General features: G+C 36.5%; 1 protein-coding gene across 1 annotated transcript in view; it reads left to right on the plus strand.

Moving 5' to 3' along the window:
• LOC118188743 (uncharacterized) overlaps window positions 1–27601 on the plus strand; it is a 240108-nt gene that overhangs the window by 166381 nt on the left and 46126 nt on the right. The window contains exons 11-17 of the mRNA XM_085822219.1: window positions 2361–2628; window positions 7266–7391; window positions 11881–12054; window positions 12165–12314; window positions 13945–14283; window positions 23775–23960; window positions 26455–26616. Coding sequence (XP_085678345.1) covers window positions 2361–2628; window positions 7266–7391; window positions 11881–12054; window positions 12165–12314; window positions 13945–14283; window positions 23775–23960; window positions 26455–26616 — 1405 coding nt within the window. The remainder of the gene's footprint in view (window positions 1–2360; window positions 2629–7265; window positions 7392–11880; window positions 12055–12164; window positions 12315–13944; window positions 14284–23774; window positions 23961–26454; window positions 26617–27601) is intronic.

Here is a 27601-nt window from a genome sequence, read left to right on the forward strand (position 1 = left end):
AATTGATCTTTATATGTAACTTTAACCGTTTTCGGCTATTATGTGTAACTTTAACCGTAAATGCTTCAGTAAATAGGTTAGAGAAATGGTACGTACTGGAGATTTATCGGCGGCTTGGAGAAAACAATGTAAACCCGAAGACAGCATCTGCTCTCAGTTGCTTGGTTCAGCGTTGAACATTGAGTATTGAGAGATATCTGTGTGAGCTACGCCTTTTGCATGCGCTTTGCATTACTCTGTTTAACGTTCTTAATAGTTTGAAGTGTTGTTGTTGTTGCTAATGCTCACTTGTCTGACGAAGTCAAAGTACACGAAAATCCTCGTGGCAAGGAGCGCAAGTTTACGCCTGTCGTTGGCAACAGCCTTGAGCACCTTACTGGTGACAGTGTGATTTAGCTCATTTCCGCCCCCAATTCTGATTGAGATCACCCCGAGAGGACGGATCCGAAGGTGTTCCACCCCTCTCTTCCCCTACCACCAACCTCTCGAGAGGACTTTCGGCTAGCCGCATATTTAGAGTGCCCCATGCCGCCCGGACACTATACATTTACAAACATAAATGCATTCTCCGGGATTCCAACCCGGGCCTTTCGGCACGGCAGTCAGCGACGCTAACCCCTATACCAGTTAGCGGCAGTTGGGGGCCGGTTGGGCGGGGGGTAGTAACTACTGATTGTACTCTGTGATACTGAGAAGAGTTGTACGAGTTTTTGTGTCGAAATTACCGGATCTATAAAATATTTCTTTTAGTAAAATAAGTTTTATCAAGCTATCATCGGTTCTGCATGCATTTAACCTATTACGAACCCGTATGCTCGCAATTGTATATACACTGACTACCAATAAGTATTTGGACACCACTGATAGAAAAGAAAAACTATATTCGAAATCAATAGTTGGTAGAGCCTCCATGAGAGGTAATTACAGCGTGGACCCTCCGGGCATACTTTCCACAAGTCTTTATATGACAGCTAGTGGTATTTTTTTCCACTCGGCTTGGAGAAGACATAGAAGTTCCGTCACCGATTTTGCACGGGTAGTGCACCCCTGAATTTGGCGATGCAACTCGTCCCAGAGGTTCTCGATATGGTTCAGGTCTGGACTCTGGGCAGGCCAGTCCATTCGATGAACTCCATTGGCACAATACCAAGCCTTGGTTAACGTCGAAACATGACAACTGGCATTGTCGTCCTGAAAGTAACAGGGGTCCAACCCGTAAAACTGCCACAACGTAAGAAGCACATTGTCATCCAAAATAGTGCAGTAGGCATCAGAGTTGAGCTTACCATGAATGGGGACCAAGGGTCCCAGTCCATTCCAGGAGAAACACCCCCAGACCATAATTCCACCTCCTCCGAACTTGACTGTTGACACAATGCATTCTGGCAGGAGACGTTCTCCAGGTAGACGCCAGACCCAGACCCTGCCATCCGAACGGTAAAGGGTGAACCTTGATTCGTCACTCCAAAGAACCCGTTTCCACTGATCTACGGACCAATTTCGATGTGCTTTGCACCACATTAACCGAGCAGCGCGGTTGGACTTTGTGATCAAAGGCTTATGGGCAGCAGCACGACCATGAAAACCAAGCAGATGTGCTTCCTTACGGATAGTATTCATTGAAACAATACTCCCGATGCCTGTTGAAACTCCTTGCGGATGAGGGCCATCGTTTGGGTGCGGTTCTTCCGAATTTCTCTGGACAGCACTCGTCGGTCTCTATCTCCCAGTTTCGTTGGTCTGCCGACTCGGGGCACATTCCGACAATCACCGCTCACCTTCCACTTCTTAATCACATAGGCCACTGTCGATTTTGGGTACTTCAGAACGCTAGATATGTCCCTTAACGATCGGACACATTTGTGATACCCGATAATTATACCTTTCTCGAAATCAGAGAGCTCCGAACTGCGAGGCATCTTGCATGCGACTAAAGCCGATACTGTTTCCTACACGATATATACCGGCGGAGTCCGTGACGTACCTTAGGACCGCAGATATCGTCATTTGCATAGGTGTCCAAATACTTATTGGTAGTCAGTGTATAAAAGGATCCAAAAATGAACTTTTGCATTAATAGAAAGATAAATGTTATTACTTTTGTCAGGTTTTGAATTAATGCTAATGCGTAAACTGATACACCTTCATGTTATTAAAATATTTTATCTCAATGCAGGCTAATCTGAATAAGCGTTCAATAGATCAAAACTCTATTTCTCTCTTTGGAAATTGGAAATGAGCCCTCGAGATTCTTCAGTTAGCATTTATTTTCTGTCTACAATTTTTATATACGTAATGATAATTGTATTTCTACCTAAATTGAATGAATATTAAACGTACATGCTGTGTTTTGTCTTTAGGAAGCGAGCCACAACCGCCGAAGATCAGCTAGCGCAGGTTTCGAAAACCAGCGGCTCAGCTGTGGAACAGGCCCGCCGAATCAACGAGCTGACTCTGGAAAAAGAAGACGCGGAGAGAAGAGCCAAGGCTGCAGAAGAAGCTCTCGAGAAAAAGACTCAAAGGTTAAGAGACACGCAAGAGAAACTAAATGTCACAACCGCCCTCAAGGAAGACATGGCACGATCCAACCGACTTCTAGAATCCCAAAAAGCAGATCTAGAAAGAGAGGTTAGAGATTCATTTCTTGAAAACGTCTCCTGTTTGCAGATTATGCAGTATTTTACCGAAATTTTGCGTTTAAAACCACAGCTAATTGCAAAATTCATTACGGGACGCAATTTATATCAATGTCGTACGGTTTTAGATCCAAGCAAGTATTAATTCATTAATATTTCTGTAGTTCCTTGTCGACGTAGACAACTCTGCGAAGCTCTACTGGCTACGATCTGTACCTAGGCAGTCTCGGCCACGGGAGTATAAAAAGAAAAAGTATGAACTTGGTGGTTCTGAAGGCCCTGGAAAAGGTCACTTATTGGCCGGCCTCGGGGTCTGACATGTCCAGAGCAGTACAGCTCTGATAGCCGGGGGGGGTGACGTCCCCCGTGTTCGCTGGGTAATGAGATCTCTGCGACGGGCTCGCCTATGCGACTGGCAGGTAGCAAATTAACGATCACTGCTGCCTGGTAAATTCCAAGTGGTGCGCCAGCTCCTCATAGGGGCCAGGGCGGAGGTTGAACTTCTGCGCCTGGTCCTGAGAGGAAGTTGGATCTGTAGTGCGGACCATTAGAGTCACGCGGAGAAGAGCAGCCAAGAGATTGATTGTAGTTCTTTATCAAATCGTGCAGTGACTTATCTTCTGACAGCTGTTGGAACATTTGTGGCCTACTTATTTAATTTTGAGCTAGATAAAACAGATGGTTGCATTTGTGGCTTACCACTTACATTAGACCACTATTTGTTTCAGTATCAGATAAGTGATAAGTGACGGAGGGCGTGGGCACCATTTCTCTACCACGATGGTCAGTTGGTATACTGCCACGTCCTCCCTTATCTAGAGTCCGGCTCGAGGGGCCACACGCGAGCCTCGCACAGGACGCCCTGTCCCAACGCCCGGACCATACCGTCAGCAGTCATGCCGACCAAATGCCAACGGGGTGGACTCCTGTCCAAATTGTCCGGGCCCAGCGTATATTGAACTCCGATAAAGAGTTTACATGGCCGAACAGGGGCAGTAATACATTCGTTTGATATCATTGCGCAGACATTGCGACATGTTCGTTCATACAACCGACCTAATTAAACACATAAACACATACATAGATGCATAAATACATAGATGCCACTTAATACATAACAAGTAAATACCCAAATACATAAATACTTGAGAACTAATTGCGTGTGCACACGAGTACTAAATACAACGTTACCTGGATACTGAATACATAAATGTTAGGCGTTGGGCATTTGCGACATGTTCATTCATAAGACCGACCTAATTAAGCACATAAATACACGCGTAGATACATAAATACAAAAGTGCCACTTAAGTACATAATAAAAAGATTCCTAAATACATTAATACCTGAGAACTAAGTACGTGTGCATATGAGTACTAAATACGACGTTACCTGAAAACTGAATACTTAGATATAAGCATACATTTGCGACATGTTCGTTCATACAGACCGAAGTAATTTAACACATAGGTACACACGTAAATACACACATAATTACGTGATTGCCGCGTTAATACATAATAAATGAATGCCTAAATACATAAACACCCGGGGAGAAATTACGTGTGCATATGAGTACTATATACAACGTTACCTGGATACTGAATACCTAAATATTAACATACATTTTCGACATGTTCATACATACAATCCGACCTAATTAAACGCATATATACACACATAGTTACATACATACGTAAGTGCCACTTAATACATAATAAGTAAATGCCTAAATACATAAGTACCCGAGAAATTAATAGGCGTGCTCATGAGTACTAAATGCAACGTGACCTGGATACTGAATACATAAATGTTAGCATACTTTTGCAACATGTTTATTCATAACAGACCGACCTAATTAAGCACATAAATATGCACATAAATACACACATAAATACACAAATGCACTTAAAAACGTAATAAATAATAACCTAGATACATAAAAAACCTGAGAACGGATTACGTGTGCACATGAGTGCTAAATACGACGTAACCTGGAGACTGAATGCATAAATATTTGCATACATTTGCGACATGTTCTTTCGTACGAACTAACCTAACTAAACACATAAATACGCACATGGATACATAAATACTTAAGTGCCCCTCAAATACATAATAAATAATTTTCCTTAATACATAAGTACCTGAGAACTAATTACTTGGGCACATGAGTACTAAATACAGCATAACCTGGGTACTGAATACATAGATTGTGAATACATAGATATTAGCATATATTTGCGACATGTTCATTCATACAGACCAAACTAATTTAACACATCGATATAGACATATATACACACATAAATTTGTAAATGCCACGCAATTACATAATAAATGAAAACCTGAATACATAAAAACCTGAGAACTAATTACGTGTGGATATGAGTACTAAATACAGCGTTACCTAGATATTGAATTCATAAACATTAGCATGCATTTGCGACATATTCATACATATAGACCGAGCTAATTTAAACACATAAATACACGCATGGACACATAAATGCATAAGTGCCACTCAAATAAAAAAATTTAAAAAAAAACCCTAAATGCATGAATACCTGAGAACTTATTGCGTGTGCATTTGAGTACTGAGTACAACGTTACCTGGATCCCGAATATATTAATTTTAGCATATTTTTGCAACATGTTTATTCGTACACGCCGACCTAATTAAGCACATAAATACGCACATAAATTTACACATAAATACACTTAAAGACATAATAAATAAATACCTAAATACATAAAAACCTGAGAACTGGTTACGTGTGCACATGAGTGCTAAATATAACGTAACTTGGAGACTGAATGCATAAATATTTGCATACTTTTGCGACATGTTCTTTCGTACAAACCGACCTAATTAAAACACATATATACACACATATATACATAAATTCACAAATGCCGCTTAAATAAATAATAAATAAACACCTATGTGCCTGAGACCAATTACGTGCGCACATGAGTACTAAATACAATGTTACCTGGAATCTGAACACATAAATAATAGCATTCTAATAACTTTACATATTATGCAGACCCCTGTTGTATATATATCTGCATGTTGCCAATATTTACTTTACGCATTTTTACTTATTGGTACTTATATTTTTGCATAATTATCATTGCATAATTTATATATATTGTAACCTGACTAATTTTAATCGTGCCAATGCGTGTGTCTCTTTAGGCTGCTTTATGCTACTATCACTAGGCACTTTGACATAAATCAGCATCTAATGCCGAGAGTTTTGACATTATGTTGCAGACTTTTCGTACCAAATGTTTTCGTTTTATTAAGTACTTGCAATATGCCTGAGTGTTTGTCGGGGGAATAGTCAGGTGTTGCCCAGCAGTAAGTTGGCAAGTAGTCACATAATGTTCCGGCGTTCCTTGTGAGCCGCAAACGCAAAAGTCAGTGTTACTAATTGCAAAGCGTTCGAAGTAAACTGGGAATGGGCCATGATCGCTGATATACCGTATTAGTTGTGGGTTTCCGATGTTCCTTTCCGGGTCGGAATATGCAATGTGGTATGCGGTACGTCGCCCGGTGGTGCTTGAGTCCCACTCCTGTTGCGACTTAGAGAGAGCTTGCAACCTGATAGATCTTTTGAGATGTGAGAGCGGCCAAGGAAGGTGGATGAACTGGCCTTTGGAGTTGGTGGCAGCATCTTTGGCCTGTTGGTCTGCTATTTCATTCTCCGTGTGGCCAACGTGAACCTTAATCCATTTAAGGTAAATCACTTTATGTGGGTTATCCCTGAGACTACGTTGTAAATCGGCGACCATTACAGAGCTGTGATCTGGATTGGTGATTGCATGGAGCGAGGAAAAGCTGTTGGAGTGGATGATGCCTGATGGTATATCCGTATTTATTAGATAGCGTACCGCGTTTTTGATAGCTGCAACCTCACTTTGAAATACGCTATTATTCGCGTGGAGGTGTGCTTGCCATGTGTGCTGGATGTTGTTATCTGCGGTGACTATGAAAGAGCAGCCCACATGGTCCTCGATCTTCGAGCCATCGGTAAAGACTTTGATTCTAGTGGTTGGTTCTTCTTCTGCGGTGCGTATGAGTAGTCTTACATCAAGACCTTTTAGTGTTGGGCGAAAAGCAGTAGGGAGGACTCTTTTTTCGTATCAGTATCAGTATCAGAGTTTCGTTTCAGTATCAGATAACCAAGGATCTACATTTTTGGCCCTATACAGAAAACAGCGCTTGTGAATGCTTTCAGCAGATTCTCAGGCATAAATCTCTTCGCCGGAAGCTTCAGACTCTAATGAATAATATTCTTATTATAAACAGCAACAATCTCAAAGCAGTATAATTCTCATTTTTATAATGTTTTACACATTAATGTTAATAACGTAAGTAGCAATCACTAAAGTGGCTTATAATTTTAATAATAATAGCTTTAATTTTGTAATATTATTTTATTACTTTTTTAAAAATAAAAGCTGCTAAATGAGCAGAAAAGCTGAGTCTTTCAGACGGAACAGCTGCTTTTTCAATGGTCCTTTAGTTGAATTTCTAAAAGTATGAGTTATACCTTTGACTGTTGTAAAAGCCATCTTCGTCCACATCATTTTTGATGAATGCTTTTTAACCATAAATAGGTGGAAGAGCATCGCAGTCTTTTAGTGAAGGCCGAAGCAAGAGCTGCAGAACTAAGAAGTCAAGTTGATAAAACAGACAGGGACCTCACTTCTCTACGGAAAGAATGTAACCAGCTCAGGAATGAGGTATGGTTTGTCTTTTTTATGGAAAGGCATGTTTCATTCGTCTCAACTATGATATTATATATACTATATATATATATATATCAAGCAAGGTAGTAATTACAATTTTGAAAAACCAATTTAGTCTAGAAAACATCTTGCGCAAAATGCTGCAAAATAAGTAAAATATAAAAATTGTAGTAAGCTCGCCTAAAAGTTACCAGGAGCTGTTGCTCCAAAAGGTTCAAACACGTTTTAAAAAAATTAATACATATGAAAATCAAACCATTAAACATGTAAAACATTAAAAAAACAGAATCAGATAAAAAAAGTAAGCGGAAAATGGTAAATTAGCCCAACTCGACTTCCAAACTGGCTTTTCAAGGGAAATTTAATTTGTTTGAACGTCGAATCAAGCTAACCCCATTACGCCGAAACAGACAATTGAAACTTTTTCGCTGCAAATTTTTTTTTTTTAATTTAGACAAAGTGTCTTGGAAAATTTTAATAGTCTCAATTCTCTGTTCCAATTTCCCGACGCGTCCGCACAAAATGACACATTAAGGTGTTAAAATATGTTAAACTATACCGAAACGTCTTAAATCTAGACTATGATCAAAATAAAAATAAAAATAAAAATAAAAACAAAAATAAATAGCGGTCTGCTATTAGTCCTAAATATACAAAAAACATACGGGCTGGGCCTGCAAGCTTAAAGATTAACAATTTTATATATTTTAGAAATCTGTAATGGAAATCTGTAATTAAAATAAAAGAAAATTAAGATGATAACTAACAAAGTGGGTCTTGCTAAGACCAAGAAAAAGTTGTAACAAAAGAAACAAAAAACTGACCTGTGGCGATGCAGAGCTCTCCCTCTTAAAACTAGTTGAAAAGTGGTTGTAATCCTCTTCTGTGTACTTCAGTCGTATGACGTATGTAGGGGGAGCGAAGTTCTGTGGGCATTAGCCAATACGAAGTGATTGTCCGTTATCTGCAACTCGTCTCCTATTATCGAAGGGGGTCGGAAAACTCGGAAAAACGTGGAAAGATTTTAAAAATGGCGCCTGACATGTAGTTGGAAGGAAAAAAATTGTGACTGAAAGTGAAAATGGCTAATTTAGCTAAAACTACAAAAACTTGGCCACAAAAGCAAGAGTAAAAGGAAAAAACAGTTATTTGTTAAAAAAGTCGTAATTCTTCAAGCTAGCGGGCGATCAAGCTACTACGAAAAACGAAAAGGCCCAATTTGTTAACAAAAGCAGTAAAATTGGCCATTATAGAAATTTAAAACTATTTACACAATAGTATTTAAAAGTAAAGTGCCAAAATTTTGGAGGAAAGAGAATGAAAAAACAAGAATTATCTGTACATTTTTACATTAGATTCTCTAAATCAGTCATCCATCTTAAACCGTCCTTCGGGCTTTAGGCATAAAATATCATTATCTAATTCAAAAAATCTAAAAATAGGTAAGGCTAATGCCAGCTTTTTTTAGGGTATTTTTAATTATTTTATGAGGAATTAGGTTACTTTTCAAAATAGTTACGAAGTATAGTATTTCTTCTTGTAAGTGTTTCGCAGTATTGCAGATTCTTTTTATTCTAAGTAGCTGTGAATAAATTGTGTATATATATATATATATATATATATACATGAGATACAATACTATGAAAAATGCAAGTAGCTCCACATAATAACAAAAATAACACTTAATTTTAAGTGAACTAATAAGAAGTTGTAGAGTCATTGGTTTGGTTTTCTTTTTATGCTGGAGACATGAAAAATGTGCAGTGCCCTCTCCGGTATTTGAACTCTGGAGCACCCAACATGCGGAAAGACAGAAACGTATCTTATATATTCCCCCTTTTAAATGGGGATTGGAGATGAGTGGGCCCAGTCTCCCAATCCTGGTAGTGACGAATGATCGTCCACCACCTTTTGGTTTGAGAGCCACTGTAGAGTTTGATCTTCTTAGGGAGTTTAAAACAGATCAATACTATAAAAGACTACATATAAATTTTCACAATGTCTTTAAGTACCACAGAGATTTGGAAAGGGTGTAAAGGGTCTTTTTATTGACTCAAATAAAGTTTAACAGTCGCCACAGATTCTCGCCTACAGAAGCCAACAGTATGACTTAACTCAAAGATAATGGATGAACCGAAACTAAGAAACTAACGGCTTCATAACTGGCATAACGCGCAAGCTGGCTGTGACCTAAGATCGGCGTAATACGTCTAACGGCGAAAATAACTCAACGCCGCAGAATTCTAATCGCAAGAGAATGAATTTAGCATCGTGGCCTTCAAGCAGCAGAGCGCGCTCTGATTCTACCCTCTAAAACCCTAATTTAAATGGTCTCGTATTTCCACTTCATTTGAATATCACACGCGAGTTAGAAATTTACATTCTGGCAAGAAAATGGAAAGGAGATCGATAGGAAAGAATATTAACACAAAATATCTAGTTAGGAATATAAACGAGACCTTATAAAGTAAATAAGACGGAAGATTTTAATTATCAATAAAACAAAAAATAAATAAAATCTGAACCTTTCAGATTTTATATTTCAGGGGGATTCAAAACGGGTTTTGAAAAGTAATACAAACATTCAAAGTTATTCGACGTAAAATACCGTTAGAGATTCTAACGTCTTTGCGTTGTTACATAATGCCAGTAAGAAATGTAAAGAAACCGCACGCATAAAATAACCGTGCTTGAACATGCACGCTATGTTAATGTTAATGGAACACTTTGAAACCGTCGAGTTTGTTAATAAAAATTCGTTAAAGTGCTACAAAATATGAAATCGATAGTAAAACAAATTCCAGATTCCGAATTCGAGTTTTCAGATGTTCATGTTCAGTGGAAGATTACATTATTCAAATTTGGATGGCTTTAGGTACCATTGTTTTATATCAGTGCGAAAAACATATATACGTTTATGTAGATTCTTCATTATTTAGTTTCTTTAAATACAATGCAGGGCTAAAATACTTGGTGACAACAATTTGAAAAGAGAAACGCCGTTTTATACTGAAGCAACTCAAAATGCCAAAACAAAATTAATAGCCCTTCTAGGCTAACACTTTGGTCTAAAAATTTTATTTAAACTTGAAGAAAAAATAGATATTTTAATTTTAAACATTTAAAAACAGTTTGTCTATAGAGAAACCGGACATAGCTTAGAGGATCATCATGAGCTTCTTCAAAGGACATTATAAATTCAAAGCAGTTTTCGTCCAAAGCAGATATCGCAAAACGATGGCTTTCACAGCGTTTTTCAATAACCAGGTAAGAATGGCTTTCTTCGGAAAAGCACAAACATAGCTTTCCATCGACTGCTTCTTTAAAAGCTCCATTTTGCACGTAAACAAAACTGTCGAGTTGCAGAAAATAATTTATATTTTCAGAACTATAGTTGCAGTTAAACAAAAATTTCGAAGCGGAGGATTTTTATTATAACAAACAAAAATCGTCTAAAAGATGTGCGAACCGCCTTTGTATAGGCGTAACTACACGTGAAAAACGCGATCAGGCGTAAGTTACATAAATGAAAATATCAACACTCACAACAGTGGCAGTCATAATATAAAGAAACAAATAACAACTGATGAAACAGCCCAGATATGGAAAAATATGCATTGCAATTGGAAAATGTTCATCATAGAATGGATGGTCTTAAAGCAAGCGGTGAGAAGTTAAAGGGTAGTTTTCCACTGTCACATTTAAAGAATTAACACAAGAATAAGAGGAGATACTTCACAGAACATTTTATTAACAGAATATACTCTGAGAAATTGCTCAAAAGCCCTTCCGCCAGTTGTAATGCAGGCTTTACACCTACGGGACTGACGCACATATACAAAGACAACAGACATTTCTCGAATATTGCCGGCGACGATGGCGATCCTAGCGACTAGATCCATATTCGTTTCAACGAGGCATTCGTAGATTAGGCTTTTTATATGGACTCACAGGAAAAAGTCCAAACACGGAAGATCCGGTGATTTTGGTGGCCAAGCTATGGGATCACCTCGACCCATCCATCGCCCTGGAAATTTTGAGGTTCCTGTAACCAGTTTTGGGTTCCAGATGTCCACATTCGAGAGAAGGACTACGTTATTCAGAACTGGATGTCTCTAGGTACCGTTGTAATTTTACAATGAGAGAAACATATATACATTCATGCAGATTGTTCATTATTTACTTTCTTTAAATAAATATAGTGCAGGAATTTAATATTTGGTGGCCACAATTTGAAAACTGAAACGCCGTTTGTAGTGGACCAACGCAAAGTGCCAAAACGAAATGAATAGCTTTTCTGGGCAAACTGCTCCTATGGGTTAAAAACATCCATATAGGAACTGATAGGTTGTGATTATTTAATAGTTAAATTATTAATTAAACTAGTTAATATAGTAAAGTTAGCATAGGTGAAAAAATACGAAATTTTCGCTTAACAATGATTTTTGTCTAACTTCATCTTTTTCTATCATCATTTTTTAAGCTGGAGGACGAAAGAAGTCGGCTGAAGCAAAATGCTGACAAACGCCAATCCGAAATCAGCATCAGCTGGAGTCGAGAACGAGAGGATCTCAGACGAACCATCAACGAACTGAGAAACAGAATCGAAGTGTTGCAGCACCAAGTAACAGAGAATGAGAAAATATTCGTAGAGAAAGTGAGTATCAATAAGGGTAGAAATTTTCCTGTATTTCCAAAACAGCTTTTTCATTATTTTCTTTATTAATACTTGACTGTTGATTTCTTAAAATGAGTTCCCCCCCCCAGGAGTCTCGATTACGGGAAGAGTTTAAGCGTAAAAAAGACATCGCAGTAAGAGAAGCGAGAGAAAAAGGCGAGGCCGCCTTGGAGTTGGTAAAAGAAGAGGAGAAAATCCTGAGAAACAAAATACAAGAGCTAACAGATAAATTAGAGAAGGTGATTTTGAATTTAATTCGCATATTTTTAATTGATTCATATTTTAATTCACATACTTTTCTTGAAACATTATCCTCGACTGAAGTTTATTTCATAATAATATTGTTTTGCAACAAATTGTTACCATATACAAAAATTTAATATGGACATCACGTGACTTCTTTGTACGGTCTATTAAATTATACACACTTTCTGCTGCATTTCATTTAAACTCCTTTCCTCACATTATTGTAACTTAATTAACCAATCCCTCCAGCAAAGTTGAAAATGACATAAAATGTATCAAATTTTGAAGTTAAATATGCCAGCAATTTTTGTCGCACGGAAGTCAAACTTCTTATAATTTTATTTTACTTCCTTGTACGAAGTAAAGGACGTATTGTAGTCACGAAATATTTCGGGTATCATATCTAAAAACTATCTATTTTTACTATTTCCTAATATATATGGATGACGCTTTTCCCGTGACATCTGTACATCTCTTGAAACAAAAAAGCAATTAGCCGTAGAACATTAAAATTTTATACATGAGACTGCTATAACATCTAGTTGTGCACCCCCTCTTTTATTGCAGTCGCACTACTAAGACTATGTAGTATTATGATTACAGAATACCATATATATATAAACTTAAAGCATCTAAATTTATTATTAAACTAAAAAAAAGCAAGGCAATTCCTATATAATATAATAATTGCAACCGTGTATGATTGGTTTAACACAATATCAAAACAAATCCAAATGCATTCTTCCTTTAATTGGATTTGTTTTCATATTGTGTTAAACTTCTTATACACGGTTGCAAGTACTCGTATTATATTACAGAGGAATTGCCTCTTGCTTTTATTCCAAATCCTGAGAAATACATTCTTCCTTTATTTGGATTAATCCAAATGCATTCTTTCTTTAATTGGATTTGTTTTGATATTGTGTTAAACTTCTTATACACGGTTGCAATTATTATATTACAGAGGAACTGCCTTGCTTTTATTCCAATTTAATAATAAATTTAGATGCTTTAAGATTATTCTACTTCAATCCTGCAGCTATAGCGCAGGATGGGCTTAAAAATATTATATTTCTATATATATATATATATAATATTTCTTTATATATATATATATAATATTTCTTTATATATATATATACATACATATATATATATATATATATATATATATAGGGCCTTTATTTTCGCCATAGTTGGTTGTAGTAACATACTTCCAATTACAGAAATGTTTTAAAAAGCGAAAATATTCATATTTTGACAATGACAAATTTAAAAAAATTACTTTCGACTAATAACGAAACCTAACTTTTAATGCAGTCTCCGGTTTCTATACTAATATTAGGGAAAGTTTTATATTAGTTATGAGAAATTAAAATTATAAGATGTTTGGCTCCCGTACTACAAAAATTGAACGGGATATTTAATTTCAAAATTTGCTACTTTTGATGTCATTTTCGACTTGCCTCGAAGGATTGGTTTTTCAAATTAGAATAATTCGAGGAAGTAAGTTTATATAAAGCAAACATTGTGTATAATTTAATATGCTCACATCAGATTTTTTTTCTGGATTTTACTGATACTTGTGTTTAATTAACACTGGATGTCTCGTTGCCATTCCAGACTGAAATTTCTTTACGAGAGGCTGCAGAGAAAGCTCGTAAGGCAGCTTCGGAGCACAGACGAGAAAAAGAGGAATGGTCGTCAGAAAGGGAAAGCCTGGAGACCGAAATTCGTTCCGAAGTCAAGAAGCGGGAGAAAGCGGAGAGAGATTCGGAGCAACTCTTGAAGCAAAAGGAGGAGGAAGTCCTCCTCAGCAAAGAAAGAGTTGTCGCCTTGGAGAGGGAGCAGAGGCGCCTTCAGATGCAGCTGGAGGAAGTGGAAGACTTGCAACAAAAAATCAAATTAATGGAGCAAGAAGCGAGCAAAATGAAAGAAGAGTACGACCATCTAACAGCAAGGGTATTTTATCTGAAAGAAGTTTATATTTTTTAAAAATTCTTTCCCAAATGAACATTTAGTTACATTTAAATATGTGACTGAAACTATATTCTAAGCTATATGCAACGCAATTGTAATTAAATATGTACATACATTATTTATTCTATCTATTTTAATAACCAGAACTGAAAGAGTAAAACATGGCTAAGAGCAGATTTTGTCTTTCATCAGCAGTGAAATATTCATTTGAGTATTTTGGGCACTAAATACTTGTAGTATATTTAATTATTTTGTAGAGTTGCTATTGTATATGGAAATTAAGTCTTGCAGTAATAAAATGGTCTCTACTGAACATTTTATTTTAGTCGAAATGAAGAGCCAGAACTTTTGCTCTAGACAAATTAAAATAAGGAATTCAAATTAAGAAAAAACACGCAAAAATTAAGATATTCAAATTAAGCAAAAATACGCACTTAAATTCCCACGCGGATAAAATAGTATAAAACTACACATTCACTAGAATAAGATGGCTCAGCGCGTAAATTTAAAGCATCGGCTAACGAGAATGCCAAAGCAGGAATATCACTTTAAAATAGAGCTGGCGAAAACTTGGCGAAAACTAACAGCAAATGGCATTGCCAGAAGCTGTCTCTCTCCTTCTAAAACTCAAAGATTTGGTTTGGTGTGATTTATTTGATTATGGAAAGAACACGAGAGCTACATGCGTAAGGGGAAGGATGCCATCGTGGAGGACTTTCTGAGAGAAAATGACTCTCATACACTTTATAAATAGGAAAATCTATGAAAACGTCCAAGCAGCCAGCCCGTTCGCCGAAATTGGAGCCTCGGACCGAATGACCAGTGTACAACGACTTTGCCGCTCGGCCGCTGGTGGGAGTTAAGATACAGAACCCTCAGCTTAAATACAGTCAAAGCCAGTTTGCATTCTGGTGACGAATACGGAAAGGAGAAGTTATAGTACATATCAGAATCATAATAATTGTTAATTAACATAGGATACGTTACAATTTGAAGGCACTAAATACTTCTCTCTTTTGGTTAATTAATGGCACTAAATATATCTTCTGTTTAATTATTTGATGGCCCTAGATAATTTTCTTATTTAATTTATGGCACTAAAGTTTTCACCTGTTTAGTTAATTATTAACACTAAATGCTTATTGTATTTAATTATATTACGCTACAAATACATATTCTATTTAATTACTTTATGACATTAGATTCTGTTAGTCCATATCACTGGATATTTCTCCTATTTAATTACTTTATGACACTAGATAATTCTCCTAGTTCGTTATCAGATGGCACTAAATTACTATCCTATTTACTTATTTTATAACACTAGATGCTGCTATGTGATAACATTGGATATGTCTTTATTTAATTACTTTATGGCAGTTAGAACTTCTTCTCCTATCTAACTACTTTATGGCACTAGATACCTCTATTTAGTTATTTGATTTTACTAAATACTTATCCTATTTGATTACTTTATGGCACTAAATACTTAATCCGTTTAGATTCACTAGATGTTTAGACACACTTAATCTGCACTAGATGCTGTTATTTGACAGCACTGGATATTTATCCTATTTAATTACTTTATAACGTTGCGCGCCTCTAACTAGCACGCAACCAAGAGGTGACTGTGAAAGCTTGTATAAACCACAGAGTCTTATAAAGGGTTTAAGTCCCTTTTTATTCAACGTACTAATTTACAATTGCGTTCTCTTGACGCTTACAAACGGTGCCAACTCGGCAGTCAAAATAAAAATAAAAACCTGAAAAGAAATTAAAGACAATATTCTAACTACGAGGCTCTCTCAAATAACTAACTCACCGCGTTTTACAATACGGCTGCTAATTCAGCAGACTTGAAGCTCACTGGAACAATTGCAACTACTTCCCGCCAAGCACATAGGCCGCAACGCGGGGTTTTTCAAATCTCTATAACTACCTCCGCGCTCGCTAAGTAAGAATAACTCTCTCTCACCGAACTTGTTTCCTTCTATTTAAATCATACTACTTCCGCTGATAATTTGAATGCTTGCGCGTTCTACTCAAATTTACATATTCTGGCATTGGCAGTTCCAGGGGAAAGTAAGGATTGACAGGAAAGATAGTTTAAACTTAAAATAAATGTTAGTTAAAATAAATATAAACCCTACATTTGCCGCTGCCAGAATTTGGAAAACTTGGAAGCAGGTCCTACAAACGACCTGTTGTAAGTTTATCTAATTCTGAACTAACTGGCGAAAGCCTCGTTTACACAAAAATAATCTTATGTAACAATTAAAATTCTGTTACTCTTTACAAAGGTTTCTTCTTACAGCAACTTTTCCTGGACTTCATCAATCAATCTTGGTCTTTCCTTCCAGCATCTGGAAGGAATAAGTATCAGTATCTTTCTACATACATTATAATTTACACTTTCTTGACACAATAAATTTTTGTTTTTAACGTTTCGTTTTTCTTAGTTATTGCTTACTTCACATTCATTCAATTTTTCAAGCATTAATTTAACTTTACCCTGGCTCTCCACCGTGTGTGGTGTCAAACGGGAATATTCGTGTTTTAGTCTTACAACACTTCCCCTAACCACCATGATTTGTTAGAATTCAACAACCAAATAGACACACCTTACTCGACATTCTACAACTCAATGAGCTACTTTAATATTCTTAAAAATTCAAATGTAGGTGGAGAACCCTACAAAACACATTCATTCTAACTTCCCCCTCATTCATCTTTTAAACATGCAGGCTTTCGCTCTAAAGCATGACTTTACAGTTTAATACTTAAATTTTGACTTCATTGCTTTTAAGCATTCACTTTTAGCATCTATAATTTTATGCTTCTAGACTAAATTCTACTTTTACATAACATGCAAGTATTTACATACATTTACAAAAGTTTAATACATATGCTTTTTACAATTTACCATAAAATGAATAAGAGAAAATAAATTTTTACTTTACTCATCCTTCGCCAAGCTGGCGGCACTGAAACTAAAATTCTTATTAGTACATACAAGAATACGAAGTTATTTTTATCTCCGGCCAAATTTTGGCTTTAACATAACAGAATTAGTCTTTCGACCAACAGAAAATGCTTGTTTTTAGCTTTTACACTTAAAGAAAATAATACTTTTGCCTTAGCTAAATAAAGTAAAACAAAACTAAGTCTCAACCGAGACATATTGACTTTCGTCAAAACATAGAACTTCGTACTTATGCATAACATTTCGGAACAAAAGAGAAAAATATTTATAGAAGGTTTTAACTTATCTTTGAGTTTTCGATGCTTGAAACTCCGTCATCCGTTTTTGACAAAATTGATCCCAAGTTAGAGGTGTCATGGATGTCAATCTTCTCCTTGTTGATCTCCAATTGTCGTCCCCGTTGATCTTTCTTTTGCGTCCTCTACATGCTGGCCTCTTGACGGAGTAATCGTCTGGTTGTTGGCTTTTGCGTTTCTGCCTGGGACGGCTGGTCTTGACGTCCTCCGGTCTGGAGTCCTTGAATTTCTTCTGTTCCTCGTACTTCTGTGCTTCCTGTTGGCGTTTCAGTTTCCGGAACGGCGGCCTTGCTGGCACCTGACTCTGTGGCCGTGTGCGCGTTCTTCTTGATGTGTAATTCCTCCTGCCATCCTTTGTAGGTGGTGTTTTTCTTTTACCACGGTTTCTTTACCCGGTTCATCTGTACTTTTGTTTTTCTTAAACGCCGGAGTTTGATAATCAGTTTTTCTTTTTGATACCGACGTCCGGGTTGTAGAAGTGCTAGGTCTCTCTTCAGTTCTCCGTTTCTTGGGTGGTGGAATAGTTGTTGCAGTCTCTGGCCCTTCTATTTCGTTTAGACTTGAGTCCTGCAAGAAACTTTTAAGGATTTCAAAATCATTGGGATTATAGTATTTTTTCACCTGGTCGGGACTTGCTTTACAGATTTCCCCTCTCTCGTTTTTAAGATATAAAACTACTCCTTTGATTTCCTGAATTACATAGGGGCCTTCAAACTTTGGAGCTAGCTTTGCCATAAAATTGTCTGGGGCACTTGATAAAGAAAATTTCCGTTTCAATACTTTATCACCAACTTTAAAATCTGCTTCACGGCGTTTTTTATCGTAATAAATTTTCTGCCTATTTCTTGCCGTATCCGAGGTTTTAAGCGCCTGATCAATTAGTTTTTGCACGTCCTTTTGTTTGAATTCCTGCTCTCTTTGTTGCACAAAGAATAATTTATCTAAAGGCGTAATTAACTTTCTGCCTAAAAATAATTCTGCTGGAGTTTTTCCCGTAGTATCATGATGTGCCGTTCTTAAAGCATAAGCTAATTCATTTATGTAGCCATCCCAGCGCTTGTGATGTGTGCTAACGTAACTGCGAATTATTTTTACAATGTTTTTATTAACTCTTTCTGCTATGTTAGCCTGTGGTCTATACGGAACCATTTTGATATGGCGTATATCAAGTCCATTGCATATGTTTTCAAATATTTGACTAATGAATTGTTTTCCGTTATCGCTAATGACTTTTATCGGTGCACCGTATTTTAAAATGTATCTGTGTAAGAATGCATCTGCGACTGTTTTGGCTGACGCGCGTTTAAGTGGAACAATTTCTATCCATTTTGAAAAATGATCTACTATTACTAAAAGAAAACGATTTTTATTTAACTCGCTCTGTGGGAAGGGACCAAGGAGATCTATGCCTAAAATTTCATTCGGAAATGTAGCGCGAATGCTATTTAAGTACCCTGCCGGGCTGTAATTAATATCATTTATTAACTGACATTGATTGCAGGACCTGACATACGCCGTTACTATTTTGTATAATTGCGGGAAATATACCGCCTCGCGTACCCTTTTTAAAGTCTTTCTGACCCCGAGGTGGCCCGCTGTTTTTTTTTTCGTGCAACTCCCTCAAAATGCTTAATCGAAGCGAGGCTGGGATGACTGGCTTATACTCAAGATTTTCGTTCGTTGTTTTCGTATAGAATAATAAATTATCTATTATTTCATAGTTTTTTGCTCTATTTCTTATCGCATCGATATCTGTATGCTCAAAGCCTTCGGGGTCTTTCAAATAAGCATAGATATTTCCAAATTCAGGATCAGCTTTCAGTTCAGTAATAACCGTATCTCTAGAATCTAAAATTTTTGAAGTCAACACAGCGCATTTAAGTTCATTACCTTCCTCGTCCAGTTTTATACGAGAAAGGTCGTCAGCTACATTGTTTTCCTTACCCGGTTTATATTTTATTGTGATATTATATTCTTGGAGTTTTAAAGCCCATCTTATTAACCTGGGCGTTAGGTTTTTTCCCGAGTAAAGTCTACCAACAGCCGCATGATCCGAAAAGACAGTTACTGGCGATTTGCCGAAATAAACTCGAAATTTGTGTACAGCCATTAATACGGCTAATGTTTCTCTTTCTGTAGCTGTATAATTCCTTTGTGTTTGATTCAATGTTTTACTAAAAAATGCCAGCGGATGGTTATTTTGCATAAGAACCGCCCCCACCGCATAGTCTGATGCATCTGCCGCAATTTCCAGGTTTTCGTCCCCCTCAGGGAATTTTAAAACAGGGGCATTAATAAGCGCTTCTTTTAATCTTTCAAAAGCCGTGTTAGCTTCCGCTGTCCACGTAAATTTACTCTTTTTTCTTTTGATTACTAAGAGTGGTTCAACAATATTAGCGAAATCTTTTATGAAAGATCGATAGTAAGAACATAGTCCAAGGAAAGACGAAAGTTTCTTGGCGGTGTTGGGCGGTAGGAAATTCTTAATAGCTTTTATTTTTGAATCTTGCGTTTCTATACCCTTTTGCGAAATTTTATAACCGAGATATTTAAGTTCTTTAGTTGCGAACTTGCATTTTGAGGCGTTAATTGTAAGACCGGCCTCTTTTAATAATTTAAAAACTTGTTCGAGATCACTAATGTGTTGTTCCAACGTACTACTCGTTATAATTATATCATCTAGATAAATTAAAGTTGATTTTCCTAGGACAGGCTTTAGAACAATGTCCATAGCTCTCTGGAATGTTGACGGGGCCCCACACAACCCAAAAGGCATGCGTAAAAATGCATAAGTGCCCGATTTTGTTATAAACGCGGTTTTATGTATATCTTCGGGTCTCATAGCTATTTGATAGTAGCCAGACGTTAAGTCCAAAGTAGACATATATCTCGTCGATTTGATCTGTCTAATGATCTCGTCTATAACCGGCAAAGGGTAAACTGGGAATTTAGTTATGCTATTTAGTTTTCTATAATCGATAGCAAACCTCCAAGCCCTTTTATCCGAAGGAGGAAACTCGTTCTTTTTCCTACATAGTACGACTGGACTCGCGTATTCACTATTTATGGGCGTTATTATTTTATTCTTTAACATCTCCTGAATATGTTCTTCGATGATTACGTCTTTTTTTTGTCATAGCGATAAGGTTTAGTCCTACAAGGTTTTTCGGCATTTAATTGAATCTTGTGAGTTACAATCTGACAGTTTCCCGGCTTTTCTGAAAACAAATGAGAAAAATTACTCACCACTTACTGTATTGCTTTACTTTCCTGGTCATTCAAATGGCTAAGGTCCAATTCAGGTGTCTCCACCGGTTCCACCACCCTCTGGTCCATCTCCAGCACCACGGAACTATCTTGAAAATTTAATTTGGCCCTCGCGGCCCTTAAAAAGTCCATACCTAAAATAAGAGAGTGTTGGAGGTGTTTCACCACAAAAATTAATACTTTGAGATTTTCCTCTTTTATCTGTAAGTTTAATGATACTTTCCCGATGCAGTGACATGTTTTTCCTTGCGCCGCTATAATTTCCGTATTTCTGGTTTTAAAGAGTCGTATCCTATAAAAATTCTTTTTGAAGAACTTTTCACTCATGAAATTGCCTTCTACCCCTGTATCGATGAGGGCTTCTACTGGTACATCGCCAACCAGGACTTGTATAATTGGTAGCTGTGAGTTTTTTACGATGACTGTATTTAGATGTCTATTTGAGGGTTTTACTAAAACTTCCGGGGTCTGGACCCTCCCTTTCATAGGCCCCTCTAGTCGTTTAAAGCTTTCCTTTCAATCTGTGTCTTCTGGGTACGCGGATGCTTATTTTCAAATTTTCTTTTTGGGCCTTGCCCTTCAAGTTTCGATGCGTTAGCTTGATAGTTCTTTCCCCCATATGAGCGATTTCCATTTCTTGTTTCCTCCTTCCTTCTGGTACTTTGAGAATATGTTTCCCCTCTCGCTCTTTCCGCGATTCTGCGATTTTGAAACTTCACCGCCAAATCGAAAAGTTCCTGCAATGTGGTTGGGTTTCTAATTTCAAAGTAGTCTTGGACAGCGGGTAACAATCTTGGTAATATTATTTCAATAATCTCCGCATCGGGTTTTTTCCCATACAACATATCCGTTAGCTTGATTTTTCGTAAAATAAAGTCCGTCAATTGTGCTGTATCCCGTTGATAGAAACTATATAGCTCGGCTTCCAGCCGTGCGCGATCTTTCACTATGGGGAAGGCCTTTACTAACGATTTTTTGAAATTTTCAAAAGTATACGTCGGGCTTCCAAATTCACCTAGAAGAAATTTGCCTATATTTTTCCACCATAGCGCGGCCTGTCCTCTTAGTGCTGATGTGGCGATAGCAACTTTTTGTCTTTCGGGCACAGGATAGAGCTGAAAGTGGTTTTCTATACCTTCTAAAAATACGGACACCGAATTTTTTCCGTCGAAATAGACGTTTGGCTTGATTGATGCTCTCAAAGTCTGGACCAGGTATCCAAATCCTTCTAACTGCGTTGTCATTTCTTGGTGTTGTCCAGCGGCTTCCATCCAGTTTTCGGCCATTTCAGTTCGATAAGTGTTCGGGCGCCAATATAACGTTGCGCGCCTCTAACTAGCACGCAACCAAAAGGTGACTGTGAAAGCTTGTATAAACCACAGAGTCTTATAAAGGGTTTAAGTCCCTTTTTATTCAACGTACTAATTTACAATTGCGTTCTCTTGACGCTTACAAACGGTGCCAACTCGGCAGTCAAAATAAAAATAAAAACCTGAAAAGAAATTAAAGACAATATTCTAACTACGAGGCTCTCTCAAATAACTAACTCACCGCGTTTTACAATACGGCTGCTAATTCAGCAGACTTGAAGCTCACTGGAACAATTGCAACTACTTCCCGCCAAGCACATAGGCCGCAACGCGGGGTTTTTCAAATCTCTTTAACTACCTCCGCGCTCGCTAAGTAAGAATAACTCTCTCTCACCGAACTTGTTTCCTTCTATTTAAATCATACTACTTCCGCTGATAATTTGAATGCTTGCGCGTTCTACTCAAATTTACATATTCTGGCATTGGCAGTTCCAGGGGAAAGTAAGGATTGACAGGAAAGATAGTTTAAACTTAAAATAAATGTTAGTTAAAATAAATATAAACCCTACAACTTTATGGCATTAGATACTTCTCCTATTTAATTACTTTATGGCATTAGATACTTCTCCTATTTAATTATTTGAAGACACTAAATACGTATCCTATTTAATTATTTGAAGACACTAAATACGTATCCTATTTAATTACTTTATGCCACTAAATACTTATTTAATTACCTTATGCCACTAAATGCTTAATCTGTTTAATTATTTTATGGCACTAGATGCTATTACTTGATGTCATTAGATATGTCTTTTTTTTCCTTAATAGCAATAAATACTTCTCCTATTTAATTACTTTATAACTCTAAATAATCATCCTATTTAACTACTTAATGGCAATAAATATATATTATATTTAAATTATTTACGGCACAAGAATGCTGCTATTTGATAAGCACTGGATGTGTCTCCTATTGCTTTATGGCAATATAGGCTTCTCTTATTTAATTATTTGATTGCACTAAATACTTCTGCATAATTACTTTACGACACTAAATATGTACTTATTCTACTTAATTACTAAATGGCATTAGATATTTCTTCTATTTAATAATTTATCGCATTATATGCTTTTTCTTTTTAATTAATTTATGGCACTAAATACTTCTGTTTAATTACTTGATGGCACTAGAGTCTGTTATTTGATGAAGCTAAATACTCATAGCATTTGATGGTACTAAGTATTTAGTAAGTACATAGTACCATTAATTTGTATAAGTACTGTATTAGTCCAATTACGTTATTTAATGATAATTCAGAAAAGGTTTCAGTATTTTGTTTTTTCAGTTTTCCTTATTTGCGTGTAGTTCGTATATCTTGTTAACTCTCATGTATTATATTTCAGCATATTTCTCATCTGTGTTTAGAAAATCGGATGCTAATCTAAATATATTATTAAGTACAACAAAAGATAACACCAAATAGAGATTTTCAGTTAAAGCAATGGCATGATAAAAATTCTGCATTTAATATTAAATGCCGTTGGGTTATTAATTTATTTATTTGAGAGTCATTTAAAAAAATGATTGATGTCAATTTTACACTTTCTCAATAGTACGATCAGCTGGAAGACGACTTCGTGAAGACAAAAGCTAAGCTGGTTCAAGAGAAAGAACAGCTGGAAAATAGCCTCAATAAAGTCAAAAGAGAATACAATGAGCTTAGTTTCGAGCTGAATTCTTTGAAAGATACTTACAAGAGCCGCCAGGATAACTGGATAAAAGAAAAACTAGACATGCAGGTAAAATTCTGTTTTGTTTCCTGTCATTACCTGTTAGCATTTTTTAAATTCTTTTCGTAGAAATTTAAGGAAAATCAGTCTATCTTAAGATGGACTTCCAAGGCAAATAACTCTGCGAATTTTGCCAAAGCCAATTACATTGTTTCCTCGGAAATGGAATGTCATCATCTGTATTTTGTTTGGCTTGATTTGTTGATCTCTGCCGATTTGTCTAATAAAAGTTTTCTGAAGTTTTGGAGAGAAAGCGTTCGAATTCAACGATAAGTCAAATTCTTCCTTTTTTAAAATAAAATGAAATTGTTGAAGAAGTTTTTAAAGAGATGTAAACAACCTTTACCTTAGTAGGTATTCTTAACATGAATACAAAAAACTCGTTATTTGTACAACTGGTAGCGGGCTTACACTCAGTGCTGGGTTTGGTTTATTTAATTATAGCAAAGCACACTAGGGTTATCTGCCTAAGGGAAAGGATGCTTTCGTTACACGCGGAGAAAACCACGAAAACGCCCGCCGCTGGTGGGCCAGTCAGTGCTAGGACTATTCAAATAGCATGCTGAAGCTGAGTTTATCAGTTTCCGAGTACCACAGCAAAACACTGTTTTTTGGCTGTATTTCTGTTTTAATCTTTTAACTGTACTTTTGTTTATCTGTGTTGGGTGTGCTGCGTTAACCATGAGGCCGATTATTATCGAACAGGAGGTTTGCAGTGTATATTACATTACTTAAGTTACCACGGCAAATCGCCAGTAATTTCAAGAAAATAACTGCTGAAATATTGATCATATTATTTTTAACTTTGCTCATACACATAAACATATATACGTGTTTATACAGAAAGAGAAAGACATATCTAAAACTCTAGAATATTTAATTACTAAAAAATATTATCCAAAGTGCTAAGTAATTAATTAATTAAGAAATAAAATATACAGAAATAATATTAACGAAGAAAAGTGATCCCGGGCCGAAGTACACCGAGCTTTGAACCCAGACATCTTGTCCGTTTCTCCAGGATTCAAACTTTGGTGGAGCTACCAGTGTTCATAGGACTTAACTAATACTGGTGGGCTCTAATAAACTGAATCACTGAAAATAAAATCATACACTAAATGAATGTACACTATACAGTTATAATATGCTATATAAATAAATATAATGCAGTGTACAAACATTATATGATACATAAACAAAAGCTGGCACTTTAAAGAAAATTTGTATTCAGTTATAAGTAGAGTTAAATTTATTTGAATCTAAGTTTTCAAAGTCATTGCTATTACTGCCTCACATAACTTGAATAAGCTTGTATAAATCAAGGATCCCATGACGAAATTGAAAGCAGTTAATTTCCAAAACAAGATTATTATCGACTAAGATTATTATCGAATAATCGCGATAGGTTATTCCAGAACCGGCGTTAAAAGAAGATATAGTCACTTTTAAAGGCTCAGAATTCAAATATATGCTGAAAGATAGTATCTATGGAGAATTGAGGTGGTTCAAATGACATTTTATAAGACCAGATCAGAAACATGAGTTCACTGAAAGAACCTCGATGAATAAGATCAGTAACGGAGAATGAATCAAGCGCCATGTGCGAGTATGGCGAGAAGAGCGGAAAGAATCAAATGAACAGTGGGACCGGGAAACTCAGCCGTACAGCTAATTCCTTTTAGTGTAGTCTCAAGAATCCCTAAAACGTTCTTTCCACACGGAGCTAACAATGCAGTTCTAGACTGAAAACGTTTTCAGAAATTTGGGAAGTGATAAAAATTAAGCTTACTTTTTTATAGGAGGATAAACATTCTTTTCTTTCCTAAAATTATAATCGAAATTTCCTGACAAGCTTCCAAGGACTCTTGTGGGCGACACTCTAAGGCTTAGTTTGGTTTGTACATGTAATTATGGCAAAGAACCCAAGGACCATCTAAGGGAAAGGATACCTTTGTGGAAGACTTTCTAAGGAAAAATGGTTAGCATACATGTTATGCGTGGGGAAAACCACGAAAACGCCATTGCAGCCACCCCGTTCTCCTGGAATCGAGCCAGTGTCGGAACTACCAATGTTCAGCGACTTTGCACCTTGACACTCTAGGAGAACTATCGCTCTTTTTTGACTAAACACCGTTTGCTCCATAAGTAAATTGAATCAGTTCGCGAGCGAATAGCACACTTTTAAGAAATACTAATCCGTCGGTACGAAAACACTTTCGAGACGTTAGTGGAAAGACAGAGGGATATAAAATATATCGCATTCCACCCAATACGAGCGTTTTCGACCAAACTTTAATGGAATTGGGGAAAACAATCTATTCATTAAACTGAGGTCCAAGATTTAATATCAAGGCAGATGCATATTTTTTAGTATACGTTATTATTCTTGCCTTGTACGCACGTGAGGACTTGAATATAATTGCACAACTTTTCGTTTTAGCATATTCTATTTCAGGGAAAAGAATGAACTTGAACATTACCTTTAACATGTCATTTCTTTCAGGAAAGAATGAAAGAGCTGAACAGGAGGATGGAAAGGTTAAAAACCGTTGAACAGGAGAGAAGAAGATTGCAAGATTTAGTGGATGAAAAGGAAACTCTGATCGAATCTTATAAGAAAGAAGAGAAGCATCTTAAAGAAGAAAGAGACAGACTCAGGAAACGAGTACGTCATCTTCAAACAATACATTTACAATCATTAAATATGGCTGTTGAAATTGCTGTTCTTAAATTTTTAAGCTAATTTTTATTCATTTCGCTTAAAGCTTATTTGATTTCTTTAAGTTAATATTACTTAATCAATTAAACCCCTACTTATTATCATATCAGTTAAAGAAAATATATGACAGCGGTAGCGATGAGTATTTTTTATAAGCGTTTGTTTATTTTGTAGAGTCATTAGGTTATATCGATGCAGGGACGAAAAAAATGTGCAAGAGCTCTTACCGACGTTCGAACTCCGGACTTGCCAGATACACGTCGAACGTGCTTCCAATTACACTACGAAGGCATGCAGAAAGGGGTCAGGAAATACCTGTTAGGTTCAGGTTCACTCTTGTTATTTGTCGCTATAGTCAAAACTTTCTTATTCATTTTTAAACTACTCCTCCATGAGCTATGGAGTTTGCGTTTTGAGCATATATTGTTTGTGAGTGGCAGCATAATTTGGCACAGCGATCTACTCAAAATTTGGTTTACACAGTTTTTAATTTAATGTTCAAACTGTTTTTAGCTTTCCTTAGAAGACCTTGAACCTTCATTAAGATGAGAACTTGAACTAAGATTTTAGACGCCTTATAACAGTAATGGGGAACCTATGGCACGCGTGTCACAGTCGGTACGTAAAGCCTCATCAGCCGGCACGCGACTAAAGTATTATTTCCTTAATCAATAATCACAATAAAATGATACTACTATGTAATTGAAGTAACTGTTGTAGTCTGTTCTTGATTGTTTCACTTACTTATCGCATAATGCCACTGGCATAGGGTCTAAGTCTAGATATAAGACTTTTATACACCGTCATAGAAATGATATACATATTTATTGGCTCAATTTATGACGTTTAAATTGTTTGGGCCAATCACATTACTTGTTTCATGGCAAACGCCGAAATTGAAGCAGCTAATGTTTACTAAACGAATTCAAAT

This window comes from Stegodyphus dumicola, chromosome 1, assembly GCF_044657685.1.
Source record: "Stegodyphus dumicola isolate Sdum_Otavi_A_Nest chromosome 1, ASM4465768v1".
Lineage (NCBI taxonomy): Eukaryota > Metazoa > Arthropoda > Arachnida > Araneae > Eresidae > Stegodyphus > Stegodyphus dumicola.